This window comes from Curcuma longa, chromosome 14 (genome assembly GCF_044706935.1).
Source record: "Curcuma longa cultivar G26 ecotype Majalengka, Jawa Barat chromosome 14, ITB_CL_G26_1.1, whole genome shotgun sequence".
In the NCBI taxonomy this organism is placed as follows: Eukaryota; Viridiplantae; Streptophyta; class Magnoliopsida; order Zingiberales; family Zingiberaceae; genus Curcuma; species Curcuma longa.
The window spans coordinates 7,460,490-7,481,358 of NC_133874.1; the positions used below are offsets into that span (position 1 = coordinate 7,460,490).

Consider the following 20,869-nt stretch of genomic DNA (forward strand, 5'->3'; position numbering starts at 1 on the left):
GAAAGCAGCTGCTGCTTCGTCCCCTGCACAAAACTACTGGCCATCTGCTTCTCCCATCGTTTGTCGCTCTCTTGCTATCGCCCGCTTTCTCCGCGGCTGCGAAGAGCGCCTGGTAGAGCGGCGAAGGCCGCCGGAGGCATTCCAATCGCTAGGGTATTTCAGGGCGGAGGTTACTGAAGGCTTCGTCATATGCCCTTTCCGACCAGCCGCTTCCGACGGCCAACGCCAAACTGTGTCGAACACGATCGTCCAAGTTTATGGTCCTCGTTCTCTTCATCTCGCCCTGGAAATGGAAATAAGTGCTCGCTAAGTAGCCGAGGGTTTCCAAGTTGCTAGTTTTAGGGTTTGGCACCGGAGAGGTCGCTGAAGGCGTACGACGGCCAGCGTGGCGCTCATAGTCCTCATCTCGTCCTAGAAATGGAAATATCCACCTTTGCTGCTCGCAGAGCCGACCTCTTTCACCTTGTTGAGTGCAAGCTCCCTGAGCACCGGCGTGAGTTTTACTCTCCTCGTCCTTGGTTTTCTTCCATCCTCTTGCTCCACCGATTAATTCTCTCTTTCTCATTCCCTTTCGCTGGTTTCAGAACTACGATCGGCACGTAGGTGCCTTAAATGCAATCTTCGGTTGACCGGAGGCCTCCGTGACGGACCGCGAATTTCATTGTCCTCCAACAAAACTGTTGGTCTGCGCCCTTCGAGGAGTTCCGTTTTGTTCTGCTCTTTAGACAAAGACATGATGCCAGCCCCATCGTTGGAGGCTGCAAAAAGGCCTCTTTTCGTGAAGAGCGATGTTGAAGCTGATAATCTTCTTGGGCCAAATGGGAAAGATCCTGCACTTGCGGCAGCCTCTGAGAAGATTGTATCTAAGAGGTTCAACAATAGGTTCTTGAACTTAACTCGACTTGGCTCTATAATCAATGATGCAGCAGAATCCTTCTTCAAAAGCGAGATCAGAAGAAGACTCTTTGTGACGGCTGTGCTGATCATTGCAAGCCGTCTGGGCTACTTCATTCCTCTACCTGGATTTGATCGTAGGTTGATTCCAGACACATATCTTAGCTTTGCTGCTGGATCGACAGGTATTTTCTTTTACTTTATTCTGCATGGTTGATCGGCAGTTTTGCCAAATTATTTTAAAGCAGGAAATTATAATAAAATAAATGAATGGGAAAAAATTAAACGAATAGAAAAGGACATGAACTTCGGGAGCTTATGTGAGAGATTGCAATAAAGAATGCTACATGATTCTCTCCTTATCATGGTATAATGTGTGTGAAAATATGAAGTCATCAACTGGGTGTTCCAATTCAAATTAGTCATTGAGGGATGTTGCTACATCTCTCAATCTGTTTCAATTGTAGTCTGGATCATCCAATATTAGCCAAACATGGTGCTTAATTCATTGTGAAATATTGTGGTTAGCCTCCAAATTTTAACCAATTTGATAAGGAAAGAAATATTCCAAATCAATTGCTTGAATGTTTTTGAATCTCTTGCCATTTGATATAAAATTTTTCCCTCACAGGAAATAAAGGTTAGCTTTCATTGATGTGATTGACTTATCTTCTGTCCAATAACTTCTGCATATCATGGAAGTTGTTCCTTTACATGTTTTGAGTAACACTTTGACAGGTTGGTGGCACTTACATTAACTAGCTTTCATAACTTGCACTTCAAGTTGATGCAAATTATTTTGTTGGGTATTAAATGTAGAATAAAAAGTTTCTTTATTGTGGCATGAAAATTTTGTGGCATGCATCACCCTTGTGGGTTGTGCTGTTCTCCTTTAGCCACTTTTGCACTTGCATGAACATTTCCCTGTACTGTTACTCATTTTTAATACTATTTTTATTTGTGAGGTCAGTCTAGTTAGCATGTTAATCATGGTATGCAGATGAGCTTGGCGACTTTACTGGTGAACTGAAGCTATCGCTTTTCCAACTTGGATTGGGTCCCCAGATTTCAGCTTCAATCCTTATGCAGGTTTTGACTTCTAAAATTCTCTAGCTTGTGGAGTTTCTTCCATTGTATATTTGAGAAATTTATTTTCTATATGATAAACTTGATAAAACCATTATCTTATGTCACGATTCCTTAATCATATACTATCATCTTGATTTCAGATGCCGTATTGATTTCCTAGTTTTTTTCCTGCAAGAAATATGTATGTTGAATTCTTCATCAAGCACCAACCTCTTTTAAGAGAACTTCAGTTGTGCCTTTGGCATGCTAGATGTTGGTTGACCAAGTTTTAGCTATATATTCCACTTTCATATGAATTCTTGATCTTAACTTCTTTTGTTATAATTTCAACTTTTTCTCTTGCAGTAGCTATACCAGCAGTTTTACATAGGACAAATATATCTTAAGCATACTTGTTCAAGGTACTACATAAAGTCAATATGTGTACTAATCTTAGCTCTGATGATTGCAGTACCCACACTGAGTTATACATAGGGCTGGTATTGATTGGTGCCTGCCAGCTAGGTTATTATCCATAGCAAAGATATTATGTCCGTTTTACTCAGCCTAATTCATGATATATATAATCTTCTGTTTCATTCCTATTCATGTGTAGGAGTTTTGATGCCAACCATCTAAGCCTAACACAATCCTCAACCATTTTCATCCAAGCTTGTAATCAGCATTGGCAGATATGTAGGAAATACATATCCTTCAAAAATCACATCCACATTACCTATCTTATGTTAGCCCTTTAGTAAATTCTAATGCAAATTTGGTGGCTATGATCCCAGTTAAACAAGACGTCAAAATCAATCTCCCAGTTGCTGTCTGTCTAGCTGGTCTGTTTCTTCCCATGTGACAATGTGTAGGCTGAGATCCTCAGGATTATTCTCGCATGTTGTCTATAGAGACTTATGTATAAAATATGTAAAGTGGCTATTTGCATAGTTTATTTATCTGATTGCTATGCTATGCAGAATGCGACTAAGCCCATTGTTATTCACCTGAGAACATGTATTTGCTTATAAGTCCTTGGAGCCAATTTGTGAAACTCTGCTCCATGTTTTATCCATGTGATGCAACATTACAGGTCTTATGCACCAGATAACTGTGCAATAGGACAAACATGGCCTGTTCCGTGTGCAATCGGGCCATGTCAAGTGATTGTCTTGCCAGTTGGTCTGTGCTTATACATTTCAAGATATCCAGTCTGTAATCAACAAATGACTAGGCTAATATCAGTTTGTGTTGATCAGAGTTTAATTGCAAGAATACTATGGCATTCGGTTAGCTATTGCTTATCTCTACAATGACTGTATAATGATTCTTGAACTATGTAATGCAACCTGGTGGGTAAGGTGCGATGGTTCCTGTTTGAGAGTTCCCATGCATGAGACCATGTGACGCTTCGTTCATAAAATTGCATTAAAGTTTAGCTCCTTTCTACCTTCTATGTCTTGCATTCTCTGGCCCAACAATGCTAAGTTATTCATTTCATTTTTCATAGAACAGCTGAACATTTGGACCAACTTTGATTTGCTTCAATAAAACTTGTGAAACTATCTTAGTAAGGTCCATTTAGGTCAGGTATCAGTTAGACAATATTCTAACTTTAAGTCTGCACTAAAATAATTAGTTTATTTTAAGAACTCCAAAGTGGAATGCTAGTATGGAGTGCAATCTGATGTAGCTATTAGACCAGTGAATCTTAGATCTTAGAGACCTTTCTTCCCTTCAGTTGTCATGAATATTTCTTTAGTTAGTCTTTGTACTAAAATCATGAGATTTTTGACAGGTTCTCTGCCATGTTGTTCCTTCCCTGGTAAAGCTACGGAAGGAAGGTTTGGATGGTCATGAGAAGATTAAAAGCTATATGTGTGTTCTATGTATCTCATGCAGTGAGATTGATCCATCTTCTGAATGCTTTGTCCATTCTTAATACCTGTAACAAGTCTTCTCTGATTTGGTTCTAGATGGTGGACCTCATTGGCGTTTGCAATACTTGGGGCTGTTATGGTTGCTTCTTACTCACTGCAATATTCAATCTATGCTGCTAGTAGCAGGTAAAAATTGCCAAGAATATTGTCAAAGTTTGCTGCTGGACGTTATTATTATGACGTTATTATTATCAATGTTATTATTATGTGAAGTGATCTAGTTCACCTACTATGAAAGGCCCAGCAAATCTATAGTGTTTCGATCATAAACTCTTAATCATGATAATGTAAGACTAGGTCAACGCTATTTCATTTTAGTTTTGCCTGGTTATTCTTTCTGATGGTTTTCTTGTCACTGCTCATTGCTTTGTATTTGTATCTTACTGATTTCTTTTAACTATTTTCCTGAAATATAATAGGAAGCTTTATATATGTTGCTTCTCATAAATAGTATTTATGTTTGTATCATACTAATTTGACATGTTTGGTTGTTTAATATGAAACTTTCTAGTTGTCTAATATCATGAGTAACAAATATTATTTCAGGGTCAAGCATGTTATGGTTACGAGCTTCCTGTTAGTTCTTGGTGCAATGTCTATGACATGGATTTGTGATACGATATCAGAATCTGGATTTGGTACTTTCTCAACAAATATTTATCCATCTTGTTCTTATTTATGACAATGCCAATGCACATATTGAATGCCTTTGTGTAGATCATTTGTCTCCACAAATTCCAAACTGGGGTTGTGTTTTGAGTCTTATTGTAAATTCTGTAGCAAGTAGTACCACAATACTTCATTCCAGCAAGCAACTCAGGTTATGTATGTAAGCTCTAAACAAGAGGAAGACGGCATAAAACTCTGATAAAGATGCCCTCCAAATTTTAGTAGCAACAAATGGTGTTATATTTACAAATCCAACCTGGTCCTATGTGTTAGCGTTCAGTTAGTAAATGTTATGTCCTAAGAATATAAAGAAATTTTCAGTGACTTCTCTATCTGTTTTCAATTTTTTTGGCTATATATTGCAGGTCATGGTTCATCACTAATAATCTGTGTTAGCATATTGACTGGTTATACTGAGACACTGCACAAGATGCTGTCTCAATTATCTGGTTAGTTTTTTTGCCTAATTTTTATATTCGTTGTTCACTCATTTCTCATGTTATCATTCTCATCATCATCAAGCTGTGTTTTTTCCAACAATTTGAAAATGACGGATCATGCCAATTTAGTTCTATGCAAGGCTATATATATAAATGTTCCTGTTAACTATCTGTCAAACTGGTTGGTGTATCTTGATATTGGCAAAATTTATATCCTATAGGACATCTTAAATTATTTGCGTATGATAAAAGAAACTGCATATTCTTCAATTTGCTTTAACTTCATTCCTTTATAGCACTTAATTTGATATGGTACTGTTGTTGTTAACAAAGACTTGATCAATTTGGCCTTGTGTGTAAATGATGTTGTTGTAGCACTACATGAAATGGGCATCTCAATCTGATTGATTGTGTATATGATTGTTTAGCAAAAAAATTGTATATTTCAGGTAAAAGGCACTATTCTTTTAAGTAAGAAATGTTGTGTATATTTATACTATAAAAATTAGTTCCAAAATACAAAAATACTGAAAAATGTTGAAGCAATTTTTTCCCAATTAGGTATGTTTCTCTCATTTAAGGTTGCAACTTTCAACTAGTAGAGCACATGACAACTAGTATCTAAGCTGGAGTAGATTTTTAAATAAACAACACAGCATTCACTTAATCATATTCCTTTCCATTAATAAATTTTTATGCATTTTTTTTACAAATTTCTCTGTATCATTCAAATTTTACTTTTCTGATCTGGATTCAGGGAACATCTTGAATTGGTGGCCGTACATATTTTCTGTTCTTGGGATTTTCACAGTGGTGACTATGTGGGCTGTTCTAGTTACTGAAGGTTGTAGGAAGATCAAGCTACAATATTATGGTTTTAAACTTGCTTCTTCAACAAGGTGATGCCATGTTATGTTCTTTCTGTTATGTGGTCAAAGTTAATGTATTCTTACTATAAACAGTTCTAATTCTCTTTGGATTCACTTACATTCAGTCTGAGCATTTAGGCATTTTACAATCTCTGAGCAATCCATCATATTTTGAGGTCATTATATCCTCTTTATATAATTAAAAAACAAGACTAAAGCTAAGTGTAAATAATGCTGTTCAGTTCTTGCTGAAACTCAGGAACTAAACAACTGCAGTTAGTTTCACTAGTTTTCAGAATATTAAAAGTTTTCACACGAGCTAAAAAGATTTGTTTTAATTTTCTCAATGTTTATCATCTGGAATTGTTTACGAACTGGAGAGTATGTGATACAATACTACTTTCAGTATTTAAATATTCAGCATCACTATGTTGAAGTTAAAGTGAAATATGATTTATTGATATTGTTCAGGTTTTGTATTGATTAAGTTGAACAATTTTGCTGCAGTTTCTTTAGAACAAGAAGTTATTAATATGTAAACTGAAATTCCTTTTGTACTTGTCACATGTTAGTACCCGACTGGCCAAAGTCAACTTTTGCTATTTTTTCTGTTTTTCTATCCATTCTTATCTTTCTGTTTTGTCTCTTTCTTTATTTTTTTCCTTTTTTCCAACACTGTTATTCTTTTATTGTCTTCTCTCCTGATTAGGTGTATGTTGAAAAAGGAAAATAAATACATTCCTTAGAATTGCCACTATGACGCAATTGAATAGAAAGCCACATATAGTCTACTAATTACGGCACTGGAAATATAATGGAATGAAATGAAAACATCTTAAGTAGCCAATGCCAAAACTGCATAATAAAATAGTTCTAGAATGACACAAAATCCATAATCACTCATCCTGATGACCTAACCCACCTTAGACATGCCTCTTAGACTTACCCACCTTCACTGCATATTGGGACCACCTATGAGCTCACAGCGTCATGATCAATTACATAAAGAAACATGCTATGGTGGAGATCCAGTATCTTGTCTTACTGGCTTATTAATATACATTCCTTATATTTAGCTCGAGCGTTTGTTTACTTCTATCGTGATTTTGTTTAAGCATCATTCCTAATTAAGTTGTGATGTTTCTGTTTAAAAAACCTTAGAAATCCAAGTTTCACTTCTCTGTTTAAAAAAAACTTAGAAATCCAAGTTTCACTTCTCTGGCTTGGAGTAAATACTATTACAATTTGCATACATTTTGACAGATATAGCATTTCTTTCCTGAACGCGGTGTTTCAGTGTTGTTATTTTCCTTCTTGTTTTCAAGTGCTTTCTTTAGTATCACTCACATAACTACTGAATCAGTTATTTTGGTTTCTTAGAAATGGCGGGTCCCCAGTTACTGAAGTGGAGCCATACATACCTTTCAATATTAATCCTACTGGAATGCAGCCTGTTCTTACTACCACATATCTGTTGGCTTTTCCAAGTATTATGGCAAGGTTATTTTTTTCTTTTCTTTGGTCCAATCAAATATATTTTGTTCCCTAGAAAAAATGGCATCTGTTTTGATGATTCCCTGCATAATTATATTTTGTTGCTTCATATATCTAACATAAAGACACCTTTTCTAACAGCATCTTTGGCTCACCATTTTGGGAAAATTTGAAAGAGATACTAAACCCTGGGACTTCCGTTGGTGCAAAACCATGGATTTATTATACAATTTATGCTTTTTGTGTCTTTTTGTTCAACATATTTGACATCGTAAGTATATCTCTTCTGATTATTTCTTTAAAAAAAATTGTTCCAATTATTTGGGTGTATCTATTTATTTTGATATGCATTTCACAAAGCTACTTTAAAAGTGTTCAAATATATGTTTGTATGGATTCGACATGATTCTAGATTTTGAACCTTGGAGGATCTATAAGTTACATTTGGTTACTAAATAATTTGCTTTCATATTTGTGGTTTCACAGTTTAAGTAGAATATTTGAAGCTATTTGTCTTATTCTACTAGTTATGTTTGATACTCTTTTATGGATATAGACAACAAGTTGAAATAAAGTCCATTTTACTAGAATTGAAATGAAAAGAGATAGAAGGTAGAATGAGCAAAAGAAAAGGAAAAATAATTGGTTTGTACTAGATGCAACTACTATTAGCCGCATTAATGTCTATTAGAATGGAATTTTATCTATAGAAAAATATATATTGCATCCATCTGATGATTGAATCTGTTTTCTGCTTTAACGTGCGCAAACAAGGATTTCTAATTAATATGGTAGGTAAATTCTGAAGTCACTATTCTTATATTCAAAAAATGGCATATGAATCAGATAGAGCTGATTTATTAATCAATTTGTTGGCCTATGCTCAGAAAGGGTATTTAGGTGGAACTACATGAATATTTGCTCTTCCATTTTTCCCATTTATGTCTCATGATTAACCAATTTTCTATCCAATTTTTAGGCAAACTTACCAAAAGAGATTGCTGATTACATGACAAAGATGGGTGCCAGGATACCGAACATTAAACCTGGAAAAGCAACCATAGAGTATTTAACAAAAATTCAAACTTCAACTCGATTTTGGGGTATGAATCGCTAGAATATCCTCACTATATTCAATGGTAGATGATTTCTCTTTATGTAAGACAGAAGCATGTTTTATCCGTGGATATTGCAGGAGGATTGTTATTGAGTGTGTTGGCTACATCTTCTACCTTGCTTGATCACTATTTACGTCGTATCAATGAGGGATTTGCTGTTGGGCTTACATCAGTTTTAATAATTGTAAGTGCAATTTAATAATTTTGTTGTTTATACAAGTGAGTTATTTAGTTGATAAGCTAAGATGTGAATATGTTGAATGACATTTTTCTTAATTGTGCTGAATAGTACTGGGATTATTTGAGCCACATGCAATTGATTTTGTACATAATATGCTTGGGATGGCATAACGAGCACAAAATCTTCAATTTCTTGGTAACATCTTTCATAGTAATAAATAATACTCATCAGTCATCAAAGCCTCAATGACGAATGAGGTATGTTGAAAGCATAGAGACTCCGTTATCGACTGATTGTAGTCTTGTCAAACCGAGCCAGAAGCCTCAAAATATCTTTTTGGCGATATCTAGGCACAAAAGCCAATCAAATTAAATAGCTAGTCAAGCACAATGAGCTGATTTAATCTATTAGACATTATTTTGGGGGGAAATAGCTGAATGATTATCAATTCTCAGTATTATGTCGGATTCCATGATTTCTTATGATTTTCTTTTTTACAAACAACAACGTTGTTTAGTAACTGTAGTATTAATACTGATCCTTTCCAAATGTCTTTCTCTGATCTATGGCATGCAAAATATATTCTATCATAAAAGGTTAAGTTGTCTCAGTATTTGCATTTTAGTTCATGGATGCTATTTAGTTCATGTCTTTATGATAAGGAATATATGCTCGTACTACATATTAGTGTTGTCAAAAGGCCTTGTCAATTTAAGTGGTTCTTTAATATTTTATTTCAGGTAGGATCAATTATAGAATTGAGAAGATCATATCAGGCATATAATGTGATGCCAGCTCTGAGCAAGGTTTTAAGAAGATATGGCATTTAATTTCTCAAAACACAAATGCATCTCAATGAGGTGATCACATGTTAATGCAACTTGCTTTTAAAACTTCACTTCTAGTAAAACCAGGGACATTGGATCATAATGGTACTGCTCGGGTATTGCAAAGGCGTTACAAAGGTAATGCTTCTTGTTCTACCTGTTCGCTCGTTAAGTACCATGAAATTTCAACTTACATTCTTTTTACTGCATGCGTGAACTTGGACTTGCAGATTTGATGGCATTGCACAAGTGGTAGAGCTACATGATGCTGTAAAAGAGGGATGTCATCAGGATTGGTATCTCGAAAAGGCTGGAATCAACAATGAGATTGAATTTTGCAGGTCAAGATGATTTCCTTCACCATCGTAAGCTACCAGAATGTATTAGCATGTTGAGTCGTAATCAAGTATCTTTTTTTCGTCGTTATCGTCACTTTGTTGGTACATTCTTTGATGCTCAGAGTATCAATGTATTAGCTATAGTAGTTCAAATTATTTCATCAATAAGAATCGTATCGATCGTTCTATTGTCCTTCAGGAAAGCATAATTTCTTTTGTGATCATAGGCTGTTTCTTTGATGAACTATTAAACCAAAATGCTTGACAAGATTCATACCTATAAGAGACTAAAATATGGCATCAACATAACATTCTTTGGTGCCAACTTGCTTGCAAATTCAAAAGTATATTTGAAATAGCTTTAATTACCTCAAAAGTGCAAAGGAAGCACTTTACACCACAAAACAATCATAATTATTGATCATTGTCTTCTTAATAGAAACTGGAAATCAATTTCTATCGAAATAACTGTAGTAAATATGATGGAACATAAAATGTTGATAGTTAGAACAATCGACCTCTGTGTAATTAGCACCTTAAAACATTGGAGCACAAAATAACAACTCATAAATAGCTAGCAATTCTTCAACGCCACCTCCATGGAAAACAAATGGAGGGTTTCCAACTTCTGCCATTGTTTTGCTGAAACAAGGCCAGGGTTGGTTGGTCATCACTTGCTGCCCTCTTCTGATTCCTGCTTTTGAGCTGCTTTTGGGGCTTCCTTTTCTTTGATCTCATCTCCACCATCCTCCTAGCAAATGGAACATAAATCAGGTATCAGAGAGTGTTTAGATCTTAGCGAACTTATTTGTTTATATCAATGAACTTGTTTAACTAAAAGATAATATAATTATTCTCAGAGCAACTAACAATATAATTATTCTTTTAATTTAGCTAAATCATTAAACCAATAATTTTTTAAGCATGTTAAAGATAATTTGAAATTCTAAACTTATATCATAAATAATAGCTACACATAATGTTATAAATACACGTGTAGAGACATGTTTGTAAAATTTGTTTATGAACTATTTACGAGTTTTATTCATGAATATTAATAAGCCAACTTCAAGAATGTTAAAATTTGTACATATATATATATCAAATGAGCATGAATGAGCAACCTACATGTTTATCCTAATTATTTGGAGTCTGCTACATAAATTTTATCAAAACTTTGTTTTAAGTAGTATGAGATACCAAAATTTAAAAGAAATATAACAGACCGCGATATCAGAAGTCCAAAGGGTCAAGTTGTCACGAAGGAGCTGCATGATCAATGTGCTATCTTTGTAAGATTCCTCACCCAAATTGTCCAACTCCGAGATGGCCTCATCGAAAGCCTGTGATAGAAAAGAAAACAAAACTGCTGTCATCTAGAGATTAATCAGATTTGCAGTTTGCTGATGCAGAGCAATCAAACAGCTTACTTATGGACACTTTCTCACAGTATTACAAGTTACAACTATAGATATCTTAAACAATTTAGCTATCATAGTGTACATTTCGAAAGAAATGAACTAAGAAGTAAGAAGCCATCAAAGAATAAACTTGTGATCACTCTTCTACTGTAAGGCTACGAGTTGTCAGCACTGAAGTAGGTTCTGAAATTTGAATATGAACTTTTTACAAATTTAACAGAAAACTTTAGTGGAAGATTTGAGGAAAGGGCTACAAAGTTTAAGCCTATCAAAAGAAAATGGAAGTATAGTGATTGATCAAACTGTTTATAGGAACTTGGTTTTGACACGAGTAAGTTTTGAAACATTTTACATTAATAAGATTATATGTGCTTTTTTTGCATTGGTTTCAGACATGATACATGGAACATGATTAAGCAAAAAAGTCAACTAATTGGAAGATTCAGTAAAGGTATGATCTCTCGTAGTTTATTCAATCTGACTTGTCATATCATAGAAAGAGCACATTGCTATGCACAGACGCCCTAATTCTAGGACAAAGTTTCAGACTTGAAATTTTGGAAATTTGTATGGCAACTACTATTTCTCATTCTATCCAACCATACAATCAAAATATACTTTAAGAAGATTCTATTATTAAGGACTGGACATAAGAAGTAAACGAATGAACACAATATCCTGTGCATATGCATTAGTCATGAACAAATGCATCAATTCATGATTGGTAATCATCTAGCAATATGTTCAATACATGTATTTAAAACAAAATAAGAGAACTAAGTGTCTAACCTGTTTAGCAAGACTGCAAGCACGGTCAGGAGAGTTGAGAATTTCGTAGTAGAACACAGAGAAATTAAGTGCCAATCCCAACCTAATTGGGTGGGTCGGTGCCAGTTCAGCCAGGGCAATTTCCTATATATTCCACAAAATTGATGAAGTAGATAATAGGAAATTAAGAGGAAACATAATAAAGAAACAGCAAACATAATAATATTTTGGCATATAAAAACTAAATTGTCAAGACAAAGCAGTTCTCAAAACACACAATATAAGCATATGAAGTTTTCTAAGAAGCTACAAATGAAACCAATAATAACAAAACATGCTTTGGCAATATCTTATAGATTGTTCACAAAGATGATGAAACTAAATAGCAGGAAATCAAAGACAAAGAGGCAAACAATAAACAGAGTAAAGGATCTCAAAACAAGAAATATGTGTAAGAAGTTTTGCAAAAGTCTATAAATGAACCACTGGTAATAACACAACATGTAGAATCTCAAACAAGAAAATAAACCTGTGCAGAATTATAAGCTGCTAGTGTACTATCAGCAGCCTCCTTCCTCTCATCTCCAGTCTTGAATTCAGCAAGGTACCTGGATAGAGTACAATATCCAACAACTAATTTAAGAACTTACACACACAAAAAAAATTCCTCTTTGCACAAAATGCACATAGATTGAGGATTTCGCATCAGCATTTACCTGTGGTAGTCACCCCTCATCTTCAGATAAAACACCTTTGAATCTGCGGATGTGGCAGAAGGGACAAGGTGGGAATCGAGCAACTTCAGAATTCCATCACAGTTCTTGGTGAGCTCAGCCTCGATATTGCTTTGGTACTTCTTGATCACCTTGGCATGGTGCTCATTCCCGCGGCTCTCCTCTTTCTGCTCGATCGAAGAGGTGATGCGCCATGAAGCCCTACGTGCGCCGATGACGTTCTTGTAAGCCACGGAGAGGAGGTTGCGCTCCTCCACTGTCAGTTCCTCAGATCCGAGACTCCTCACCACCTTCTCCATGAACTCCGCCATCTCTTCATATCGCTCAGCCTGCTCCGCCAATTTAGCCAAGTAGACATTCTCCTCCCTGGATAATTCTGTAGAGGACATTTTTGCTTCGCCTTCCTAAAAGTTACTTGTGAATCTGCAACAGAAAAAGGACTAAATATAAGTTTATCCTTTGATTCTTCTCCACTAAATATAAAATGTTGCTGGATAATGCATACACGGTAGAAATCATCTTTTCCTTATTCCTCCATCTAATACATGTCATCCATGGATCGAGAGGCGAGAAAACGAAGAACACTACCGACAAAAAAAGATTCATAGATTGGGGAATGAAAGAACAGATTCAAATCGACCAATTTTTCGAGAAAACATAATAGAAAATCAAAATTTCTCAGATAAGACAGACAAGTAAAATCAAAGAACATAATCAAATAACGGGACAAAAAGTTGCAAGATGTTCCGATCGCTCTCAATTTGGAGAAGAAATAGAGAAATTGGTCGCCAAAAAGGTTTAGAACAAACTCAACGCTACCAACCTTTTCCAAGAAACATCACAAAATCTAAAATTTTGAGAGGAAAACAGCCAAAAACTAAAATCAAACAACATTGCAAATAAATGTGACAAAGAGTTGAAAGATCGTGCTCAGCTCTCAAATATGGAGAAGAAATAGAGAAGTTAATCAGCAACAATGTTCGAAACAAACACAAAGATCAAAAGCAGAACAAATGCAAAGGAGAAGAAATAGCCAACGTAATCATTACCTCAGAACTCGATGGGATCGAAGAAAGGAAGACGATCGCGAGGCTTCTCCGTGAGTCTTCGCTCTTCAATTTGTGGTCTGTTTAAATTTGTAGGAATGATTTCGAGAGAAATGAGGATCTAAATAACCAAACGCACTTCGCCATACCTGCGATCTGTACATGTGAATGAATACCGATTAGTCAAGCGGGGCCCATAGTTCAACCAATTGTGAGTAAGGTAACCTATAGAGTTACTATTGGTCAAGTACAGATAAATTGATGGGATAGTAAAAGCAAATCCGCGTAGTACGCTCGTATTTGTCGGTCAATGGTCCATCGAGGTGTCGACACCTGGCCATCAAAATCGACGACCGTGTTGCAGCCTACCCGGAAATAGTGTGGGGCCTACTTACGACAAGTACCCGAATAATTCCCCGGTTTCTAATGGATTATGGTTGTCGGCCCCAGTGCTTCAATTATCATTTTTAAATTGCTCCTATTTAATGGGCTTATACAAAAAAAACTCCATATATTGCCATAATTATTTAATTAAATTACACCTAATTATTCATAATTTTTAAAAAAAAAATATTAACAAAATACTTCAATAAAAATGTGAAATCCGTCATCCCAACGATCTCATACGATCGATCCCACGATCATAAATAAGTAAATTGAGAAGTTACAGTTGACTACAACAAAGAAAGACATTACCTAAACTTCATCAAAATTCTATCCTTGTCCATTTCAACAATTCTGCTCCGTCATAATCATTTCAACTATACTCCGAAGGCATAGAAAAAAATCAAACAAAACACAAATCTTAGTATCGAATATGTTCCATTGATTTTGTTTTATATAAGTTGTTTTTTATATGTACTCAACTTTCTACTAAGAAATCCAACAATGTTAAAACTAAAAATGCAAGTAAAAAGATGCTTATCGAAGATCGTAAGATGAAACACATTGATACGACCATAAAGATCGACTACATAATCTTATCGTTCGCTCTATGTAAAATTATATGACTACTAATTACAACACCGTGCTTATTCATTCAAAATGTTTGCCTTTTCATCATGTTCAAATTCTTAAAGTTTTAGCTTGAGCAGGACTCATTGGGTTCATCGACCCAAGTTGCAATTGCTAAAGTGTGTCGTCCCCCGCAGGCAACGAGCTTAGCGCTCCATCGACCGTCAGAGTCGTTGAGGTCTTTCCGGGGCGGTAAGTTGATCGGCACCATCGTCGGATGGCCGGTTGTAACCTTCTTCCCATAACCTAAGCGCCCATGGTCACCTCTTCCAAACTGTTTCCACATTCAAACAGATGAGTGACTGAACAAGTTTCAAAGAGCATGAACCAACTTCAGGGAATGCACTCCACAATTCTAGAATCGAATACATACCGAGTACATTCGCCCATCGAGAGTCAATGCTACTGAATGAGTGCCACTGCAAGATACCTGAAATCAGCAAGAACGAACACGCATAAGCAAAGTCGAGATGATTCGCGGTTGTATGGAGGAACAAATTGCTGGTGCATTAGTTTTTCGATGATAACCAATTTACCTGGACAATGTTTGCTCCGACTAATAGTTGAACTTTCTGTGGAACCATTTTGCTACTCTTATCATCTCCAAATCCAAGCCTTCCATGTTCCCCTCTTCCCCAAGCATACACCTTGCCAATTAGCAATAATAATCTTAACATTCAGACGAGCAAGAACGAGCAGCGCACTTGATGAAGCGAACCAAATACAAATAACTACAAACGAAAACTCAATCCTCTTTCAGTTAATTCTGATTCTACAGTCTTAAAGCAGCAAGTAGATACTAATTGCTTGTTTTACTAGAAGAGAAACTGATTCACCGGCTTCAAATAAGATGAAACTTGGAATCCCGCGAGATAACAGGAACAAAGATATGTTGTTCCTGTTATCTCGATAAAACATAGTACTATAGTAACATAAAGCATCCTCAGGCCTACAATAGTTGAAGAGAGATACTCCAATAATAGACCCAGAATGTTTTGCAAACTAATAAGAGCCTAATGGTACAATTAGTAGCAGTCGCTATCGTGCAAAGAAGCCTGAATGATAAAGGTTAATATCCTCCAATACTACAATTAGTATGCCACAAATTCTTAAGATTGAGTTCAAGGTGATTAATGATCCTTGAGGTTACTGAATAATGATGAATTCAATCATGTTTGTTTATCTTTAGGCAAGATTGGACTCAGAATGATGGGAATGCTACCTCTCCTTCATCTGTTAGTGCAGTTGAATGCCAACCACCAGCAGCAATGTCGACCTAGAAAGAGAAAAACAAACCAATTGAAAAACACAGAACTTGACAATCCGCCAGACAGTCAAAATGTGCACAAACTTGCTCTAATGAATTAATGTCTATTACTTTAATTGTGAAATGCAAAGCTGAAATCAAACAAGAAGAAAAAAAACAGAAAATTTTAGATCAAAGCCTAACAGGTCAATATGGGAAGATATCATAGTGAAGGCAAAGACAATTTACCAATTGTTGTCCCTACCGTGGCTAAATATATGGGGTTGCTCACTAAAAGTGTCATGCCCAAAAAAAAGCATTAGATTAAGATCTTACTAGTATTTCATAATTCATTCTACTAATTAGGTAATTATCAGTGTGATAAGATGGCTCAAGGTTTCCATGAACCAAGGAAGTACAAAGTGTGATTGCCAAAGGATATGTTTCATCTTTAACTATCAATTTGCAGAAATTAAAATAGTACAGTAAGCAAAAGCATCAAACTGTTTCTATGAATTAGTCATGCCTATCTATGCCAGCCAAGTAAGAAATGGGAGATCCGCATTTGACAAAGCACCGCATATTGAATAATGACCAAATGGATGACCCTGTTTCAAAAGTATCAAGGCTAGGTGAAAAGGTGAAGAGTTGTGTTAGGTGTCTGATGACTAACATAAAACTATGTGAACAACCTTCTTAGCATAGATATGTTATTGTACTAAGGCTAGGCCATAACCAATATACCCTTACATAGAATCAATAGCGGCTATAACATAGGTTAGTTGATTCCAACTAGTTTTGACAAACAGTTTCATTGTTGTTGTATGCTAGGAAGGTTCAACTTAACCTTTACTACAATCAGTTGTTGCATGCTTGGAAGGCACTAGTCAACCTTTACTACTATCCGATTGCTTTACAAAGACATGGATAAATTATAAATTCACTGAAGCAATATCAAACTAAAATGATGAGTTGAAAGAATCAATCAGGTCCTTAGGAATTTGTATGCTTGAATTTGGAAATACAAAAATCATATGACGGTCTTCTGTGACTCGTCAAAATGGAAAATAGCACAACAGAAATTTTAAGGGATTACCTTTGGATTTAATGGTTGACTAGATGAAAACGCATGAAGATTACCACGAAAAGAATTGGAGGAAGAATTGTGATTATATCAGTGAAATGGAAGAAACATAAGTCTAGTTTTCCTAAATGGAACAAAAGTCCAATGTCCTAACATTTTGATCAACTTAATTATGCATTTTGGACAGGAGCAAAAAGACACTAAAGGAAGGTGAGATGACAAGGTTTATCCATTTCGGGCAATATGCAATAGATGATGTGAACCTAGGAGTAATATAAGATATGAGATTTCTCAACGTGTACATGACCGAAAGTAGGATACAATGCTAAAATTTATAGTTTTGAGCTTTCATTTTGTTTTATCTTTATGTTGTTTGGTTTCATTGGTAGATTTAGCAAATGATGGCTAGAAACTAGCTGTCATATAATGCCAAAAAAAAAAAAAAAGGATCCCACCTATATCTCAAAAACTCAAACCTAAAAAAAGGAGAAATATATAAATAATTGAGAAGTTTGTATTACGCACCAAAGTAAGGCTAGATAAACCCCAAACAGGAACAGGTTGTGATCTCGGTTGAGTATCACCCGTTCCTAGCTGACCATATTCATTATTTCCCCATGCCCACAAAGTTCCATCCTCTTGAAGAGCCAAATTGTGAAATGCACCAACAGCAATCAACTTGACACGATCAAGGCCTTGCACACGTAGAGGGGTTGAAATCTGTGTACTACATACAAAGAAGGGGGGAAAGTAGACTTTGTAGCTAATCCAGAATTGCTTTAATATATATAATTAGCAAATTGATGTAACAGGAAAGACAACAAACTTTCGAAGATGCAAGAAAGAACGTACATATCTCCAGGAGGCCATGGTTGCCCCCAAGTCCAGACATGACCATCTTGAGTTAGTACAACCGAGTGTGTCCCTCCAGCAGCAACCTGGGATCGTATGAAGCTAATTCAGAGAAAATTTCTAACCAACTGGAACTGCACATGTATGTTATTGGTGAGGCATAATGATTTTAGTAGCCAGCATAAGAATACTGGTTGTAGTATCATCAAAACCAAGAACTAAGCAGCTTAAGATGAGAAACGTTTGAGAAGAATTCCCAATAAAATAATTACACAATTATTCAATTCAGATAAAAACATGAAATTTCAAGCATTATTCTATTACATTATTTGCCCATCAAGCATTTGTATAGTTTGAAGAAGTGAAAAGGCCTGCAAATCTAAAAGAAAACAAACTTCAAACATGAATTTAAGGCCTTACAAGTTATTATATGTTGGAGTTTTAAGGTTAAAAATTAACTCCGAAGCACAACAAGCAAGAAGCAAGAAAATTTGCGAGATATTTGACAGGTTACTCTTTACTTCATAAGCAAGAAAACTTGCTAACAGCCACAACAGCAGTTTGCTGCAGCTGTTCAGTTGCTCGTATTGTTATAACTGAGATGCCAAGTAACAACAAGAAGGTTTTTAGGTTGAATTAAGGTAACTAAAACTTAAGCAACTTCATACTCGGCACCCTCACAGATAAAGTAGATGATCGGAAAGTGAGGCAATTTATGAGCGTGTCTCACAAACAAATATTTGTTAGACCTGCTGCTAACCGACACTTCTATTTGAGGTGAAGAAATGACAATGTGGAATTATTAACCAAAAAACAGAAATACTAACATACTCTTATAACACAGAAAAATAAGCTACTCCTTAAGAATGATAACCTCCCAGACAAAGGAGTGCTGAATAAAGGTAAAAAAATAATAACCACATAAGATCCTACCAAAGAACTCTCCTTGGGAATCTTAATAAATATTGTTTTGTATATACAGAAAAAAGGCAACCCCACCTAGTGGCATAAGGCTTTGTTGTTATTGTTGTTGTTATATTCAGAAAATGACAATTACGAGGCCCTTTGCTTTCAGTTTGGTAAGCCTGCTCCATAATGTCTAGAGGACCATGATGTTGGTTGGAGTTTATAGCTCCTAGTTCATAGTCAGAAAGAAATAATAATATTTAAAGAGCACATTTGTGAATGTTGGAGTGTAATAATTTGACCAAGTAAACACTTACCTGAGAAGGATTAACTTTAGGAAAGAATTAATCTATACATTTAAATTTTTAACGTACTGAAACAGTTGTATTCTCTGAATAACGTGAAACAGCTATAGCGGTCCCATATCCCATTAAAAAAACCTATATCCGACAAATATTAGTCTGATACAGAAATTTGAATGGCAGGAATTATAGTTTATTAGTTGATGCAACTTGCTGGCTTGTTTGTTTGTAGTGGAACAAAGGTGAAGGCGATAGGCCATAAAGTTCATGATTACAATAAGGTAAAGACGTGTCCACATAATACAACATGAACAAAGCTAAAAGCAAAGTGAATACTGTTTCTGCGTGTTACCTGCCGAACAGAGAGCTTAGGCGCGCACCTCTGAGGAATTACAATGTCCCTCCTTAATGCCTTACTTCCATCTTCTTTTCTCTCGGGCTCCTCTCCACACTGCCCATACTCATTTCCACCTGTCCTCCACATTGCACAAAAGAAGATGCATATTCTAAGATGTTGTGTCATTCCAACATCGAAGTTCCCAATAAATAAAACTTTTACTATGTTTTATCATACCCCAAGCATAAGCCCGGCCTTGGTTGTCCACAGCCAAGCAATGCCAACCACCAATTGCGGCCTGAAATAAAGAGCCGATAGACAAAACCAATAAGGACCAGCAGCATTTCGTCGAACGAGTTAAGCGCATGAAGCGAAGGCGTAATATTTCTTTCCCAATCATACAATACCTGAACTATCTTCACACCGGATAGGGCCTCGACGAGGCTCGGGACGCTCTCCGTCTTCTTCTCCGGAGGATGGCCCAGAGTTCCCCTTTGATTCCATCCCCATGTGTAGAGCTGAAAAATCACAAAGAAACAAAACAGTCCATTATTTCTACGAGAGACGGAAAACATATCACTAGAAATACACAAAAACAACAAAAAAAAAAGGACTTTTTGAGGGAGCAGGAGTGGAAAGTAGAGACTTGGCCGTTGCCGCAGATGGCGAGGGAGTTCCGACTGCCGGCGACGACAGCCACGACGTTCTTGGGCTCGAGGGACGTGATGCTGTGAACCCAGTCCTTCTCTTCCCAGTCCCCCATCCCAAGTTGCCCATCCTCGCCCGATCCCCTTAAACCAAACGGGGCATTCAGCCAGAAGTAAACAAAAGCAGGTCGTTTAGTACGAATCAACGAAGAGAGAAAGCGAATTACCATGCGAGGACGACGGAGTGCTCCGATTCCATGGCGAAGGATCAGCAAATGAGTGATCTCGAGGCGTCAAAAAACTCGATTCCAAGCGGCGCAGCAGCGCAGACGCAGTATCAGTGGCAGAATACACAACTCCACTAATGAAGGAGGCGGTTCGAAATAGACACATCACATATGGGGTTATTTTCAAAAAGACCATAAAATTTTCACCATTTCTAAATACCTTTTAATATTTTAATTTTTTATCAAAATACCCTTAGGTAGTGTAAATGATAATTTAAAGGATAAAATAGGTGTTTAAAGTAAAAATAAAAATAAAGAAGAGCATTTTACAAAATGTATTAAATCTTAAGAGCTATATTAATGATTTCCCTGACTTGGTGGTTACTCTTTAATTATTTTTACAAAAAAAATTAACAATTTACTAATTTCCAAAAATAAAATGACAAA

At 36.0% G+C, this 20,869-nt stretch overlaps 3 protein-coding genes across 3 annotated transcripts; 1 reads left to right on the forward strand and 2 right to left on the reverse strand.

Moving 5' to 3' along the window:
• The first annotated feature begins 65 nt into the window (after window positions 1-65).
• LOC141844779 (preprotein translocase subunit SCY2, chloroplastic) lies at window positions 66-10,030 on the forward strand. Its single transcript, XM_074732772.1, has 15 exons — window positions 66-493; window positions 585-1,079; window positions 1,895-1,983; window positions 3,761-3,840; window positions 3,939-4,028; window positions 4,449-4,540; window positions 4,937-5,020; window positions 5,769-5,910; window positions 7,261-7,380; window positions 7,516-7,645; window positions 8,354-8,477; window positions 8,570-8,676; window positions 9,414-9,479; window positions 9,588-9,638; window positions 9,731-10,030. The coding sequence occupies exons 1-15, from the start codon at window positions 418-420 to the stop codon at window positions 9,734-9,736; spliced, it is 1,752 nt and encodes a 583-aa protein (XP_074588873.1). The 5' UTR covers window positions 66-417; the 3' UTR covers window positions 9,737-10,030.
• Window positions 10,031-10,185: 155 nt separating this feature from the next.
• LOC141844781 (14-3-3-like protein) lies at window positions 10,186-13,893 on the reverse strand. Its single transcript, XM_074732774.1, has 6 exons — window positions 13,811-13,893; window positions 12,744-13,184; window positions 12,557-12,635; window positions 12,049-12,171; window positions 11,065-11,181; window positions 10,186-10,589 (listed from the first exon to the last, which is right to left on the reverse strand). The coding sequence occupies exons 2-6, from the start codon at window positions 13,148-13,150 to the stop codon at window positions 10,509-10,511; spliced, it is 807 nt and encodes a 268-aa protein (XP_074588875.1). The 5' UTR covers window positions 13,151-13,184; window positions 13,811-13,893; the 3' UTR covers window positions 10,186-10,508.
• An 839-nt stretch (window positions 13,894-14,732) lies between these two features.
• Window positions 14,733-20,539, reverse strand: LOC141844780 (ultraviolet-B receptor UVR8-like). Its single transcript, XM_074732773.1, has 11 exons — window positions 20,423-20,539; window positions 20,195-20,339; window positions 19,956-20,066; window positions 19,786-19,846; window positions 19,564-19,682; window positions 18,004-18,089; window positions 17,677-17,878; window positions 16,044-16,097; window positions 15,358-15,468; window positions 15,195-15,251; window positions 14,733-15,095 (listed from the first exon to the last, which is right to left on the reverse strand). The coding sequence occupies exons 1-11, from the start codon at window positions 20,452-20,454 to the stop codon at window positions 14,889-14,891; spliced, it is 1,185 nt and encodes a 394-aa protein (XP_074588874.1). The 5' UTR covers window positions 20,455-20,539; the 3' UTR covers window positions 14,733-14,888.
• Window positions 20,540-20,869: the final 330 nt, after the last annotated feature.

What these genes read in the sequence shown, in the direction of transcription:
- LOC141844780 (XM_074732773.1), bottom strand. Translation starts at nt 20,454, where the DNA reads ATGGAATCGGAGCACTCCGTCGTCCTCGCATG. An exon ending in AGGCCGGGCTTATGCTTGGG is followed by an intron (nt 19,683 to 19,785) that starts GTATGATAAAAC and finishes TGTGGAGGACAG; the next exon opens with GTGGAAATGAGTATGGGCAG. An exon ending in TCGATGGGCGAATGTACTCG is followed by an intron (nt 15,096 to 15,194) that starts GTATGTATTCGA and finishes ATGTGGAAACAG; the next exon opens with TTTGGAAGAGGTGACCATGG.
- LOC141844781 (XM_074732774.1), bottom strand. Translation starts at nt 13,150, where the DNA reads ATGTCCTCTACAGAATTATCCAGGGAGGAGAATGTCTACTTGGCTAAA. An exon ending in CTTGCAGTCTTGCTAAACAG is followed by an intron (nt 11,182 to 12,048) that starts GTTAGACACTTA and finishes TTTCTATCACAG; the next exon opens with GCTTTCGATGAGGCCATCTC. An exon ending in TTTGGACTTCTGATATCGCG is followed by an intron (nt 10,590 to 11,064) that starts GTCTGTTATATT and finishes TCCATTTGCTAG; the next exon opens with GAGGATGGTGGAGATGAGAT.
- LOC141844779 (XM_074732772.1), top strand. Translation starts at nt 418, where the DNA reads ATGGAAATATCCACCTTTGCTGCTCGCAGAGCCGACCTCTTTCACCTT. An exon ending in ATCTATGCTGCTAGTAGCAG is followed by an intron (nt 4,029 to 4,448) that starts GTAAAAATTGCC and finishes ATATTATTTCAG; the next exon opens with GGTCAAGCATGTTATGGTTA. An exon ending in AAACTTGCTTCTTCAACAAG is followed by an intron (nt 5,911 to 7,260) that starts GTGATGCCATGT and finishes TTGGTTTCTTAG; the next exon opens with AAATGGCGGGTCCCCAGTTA.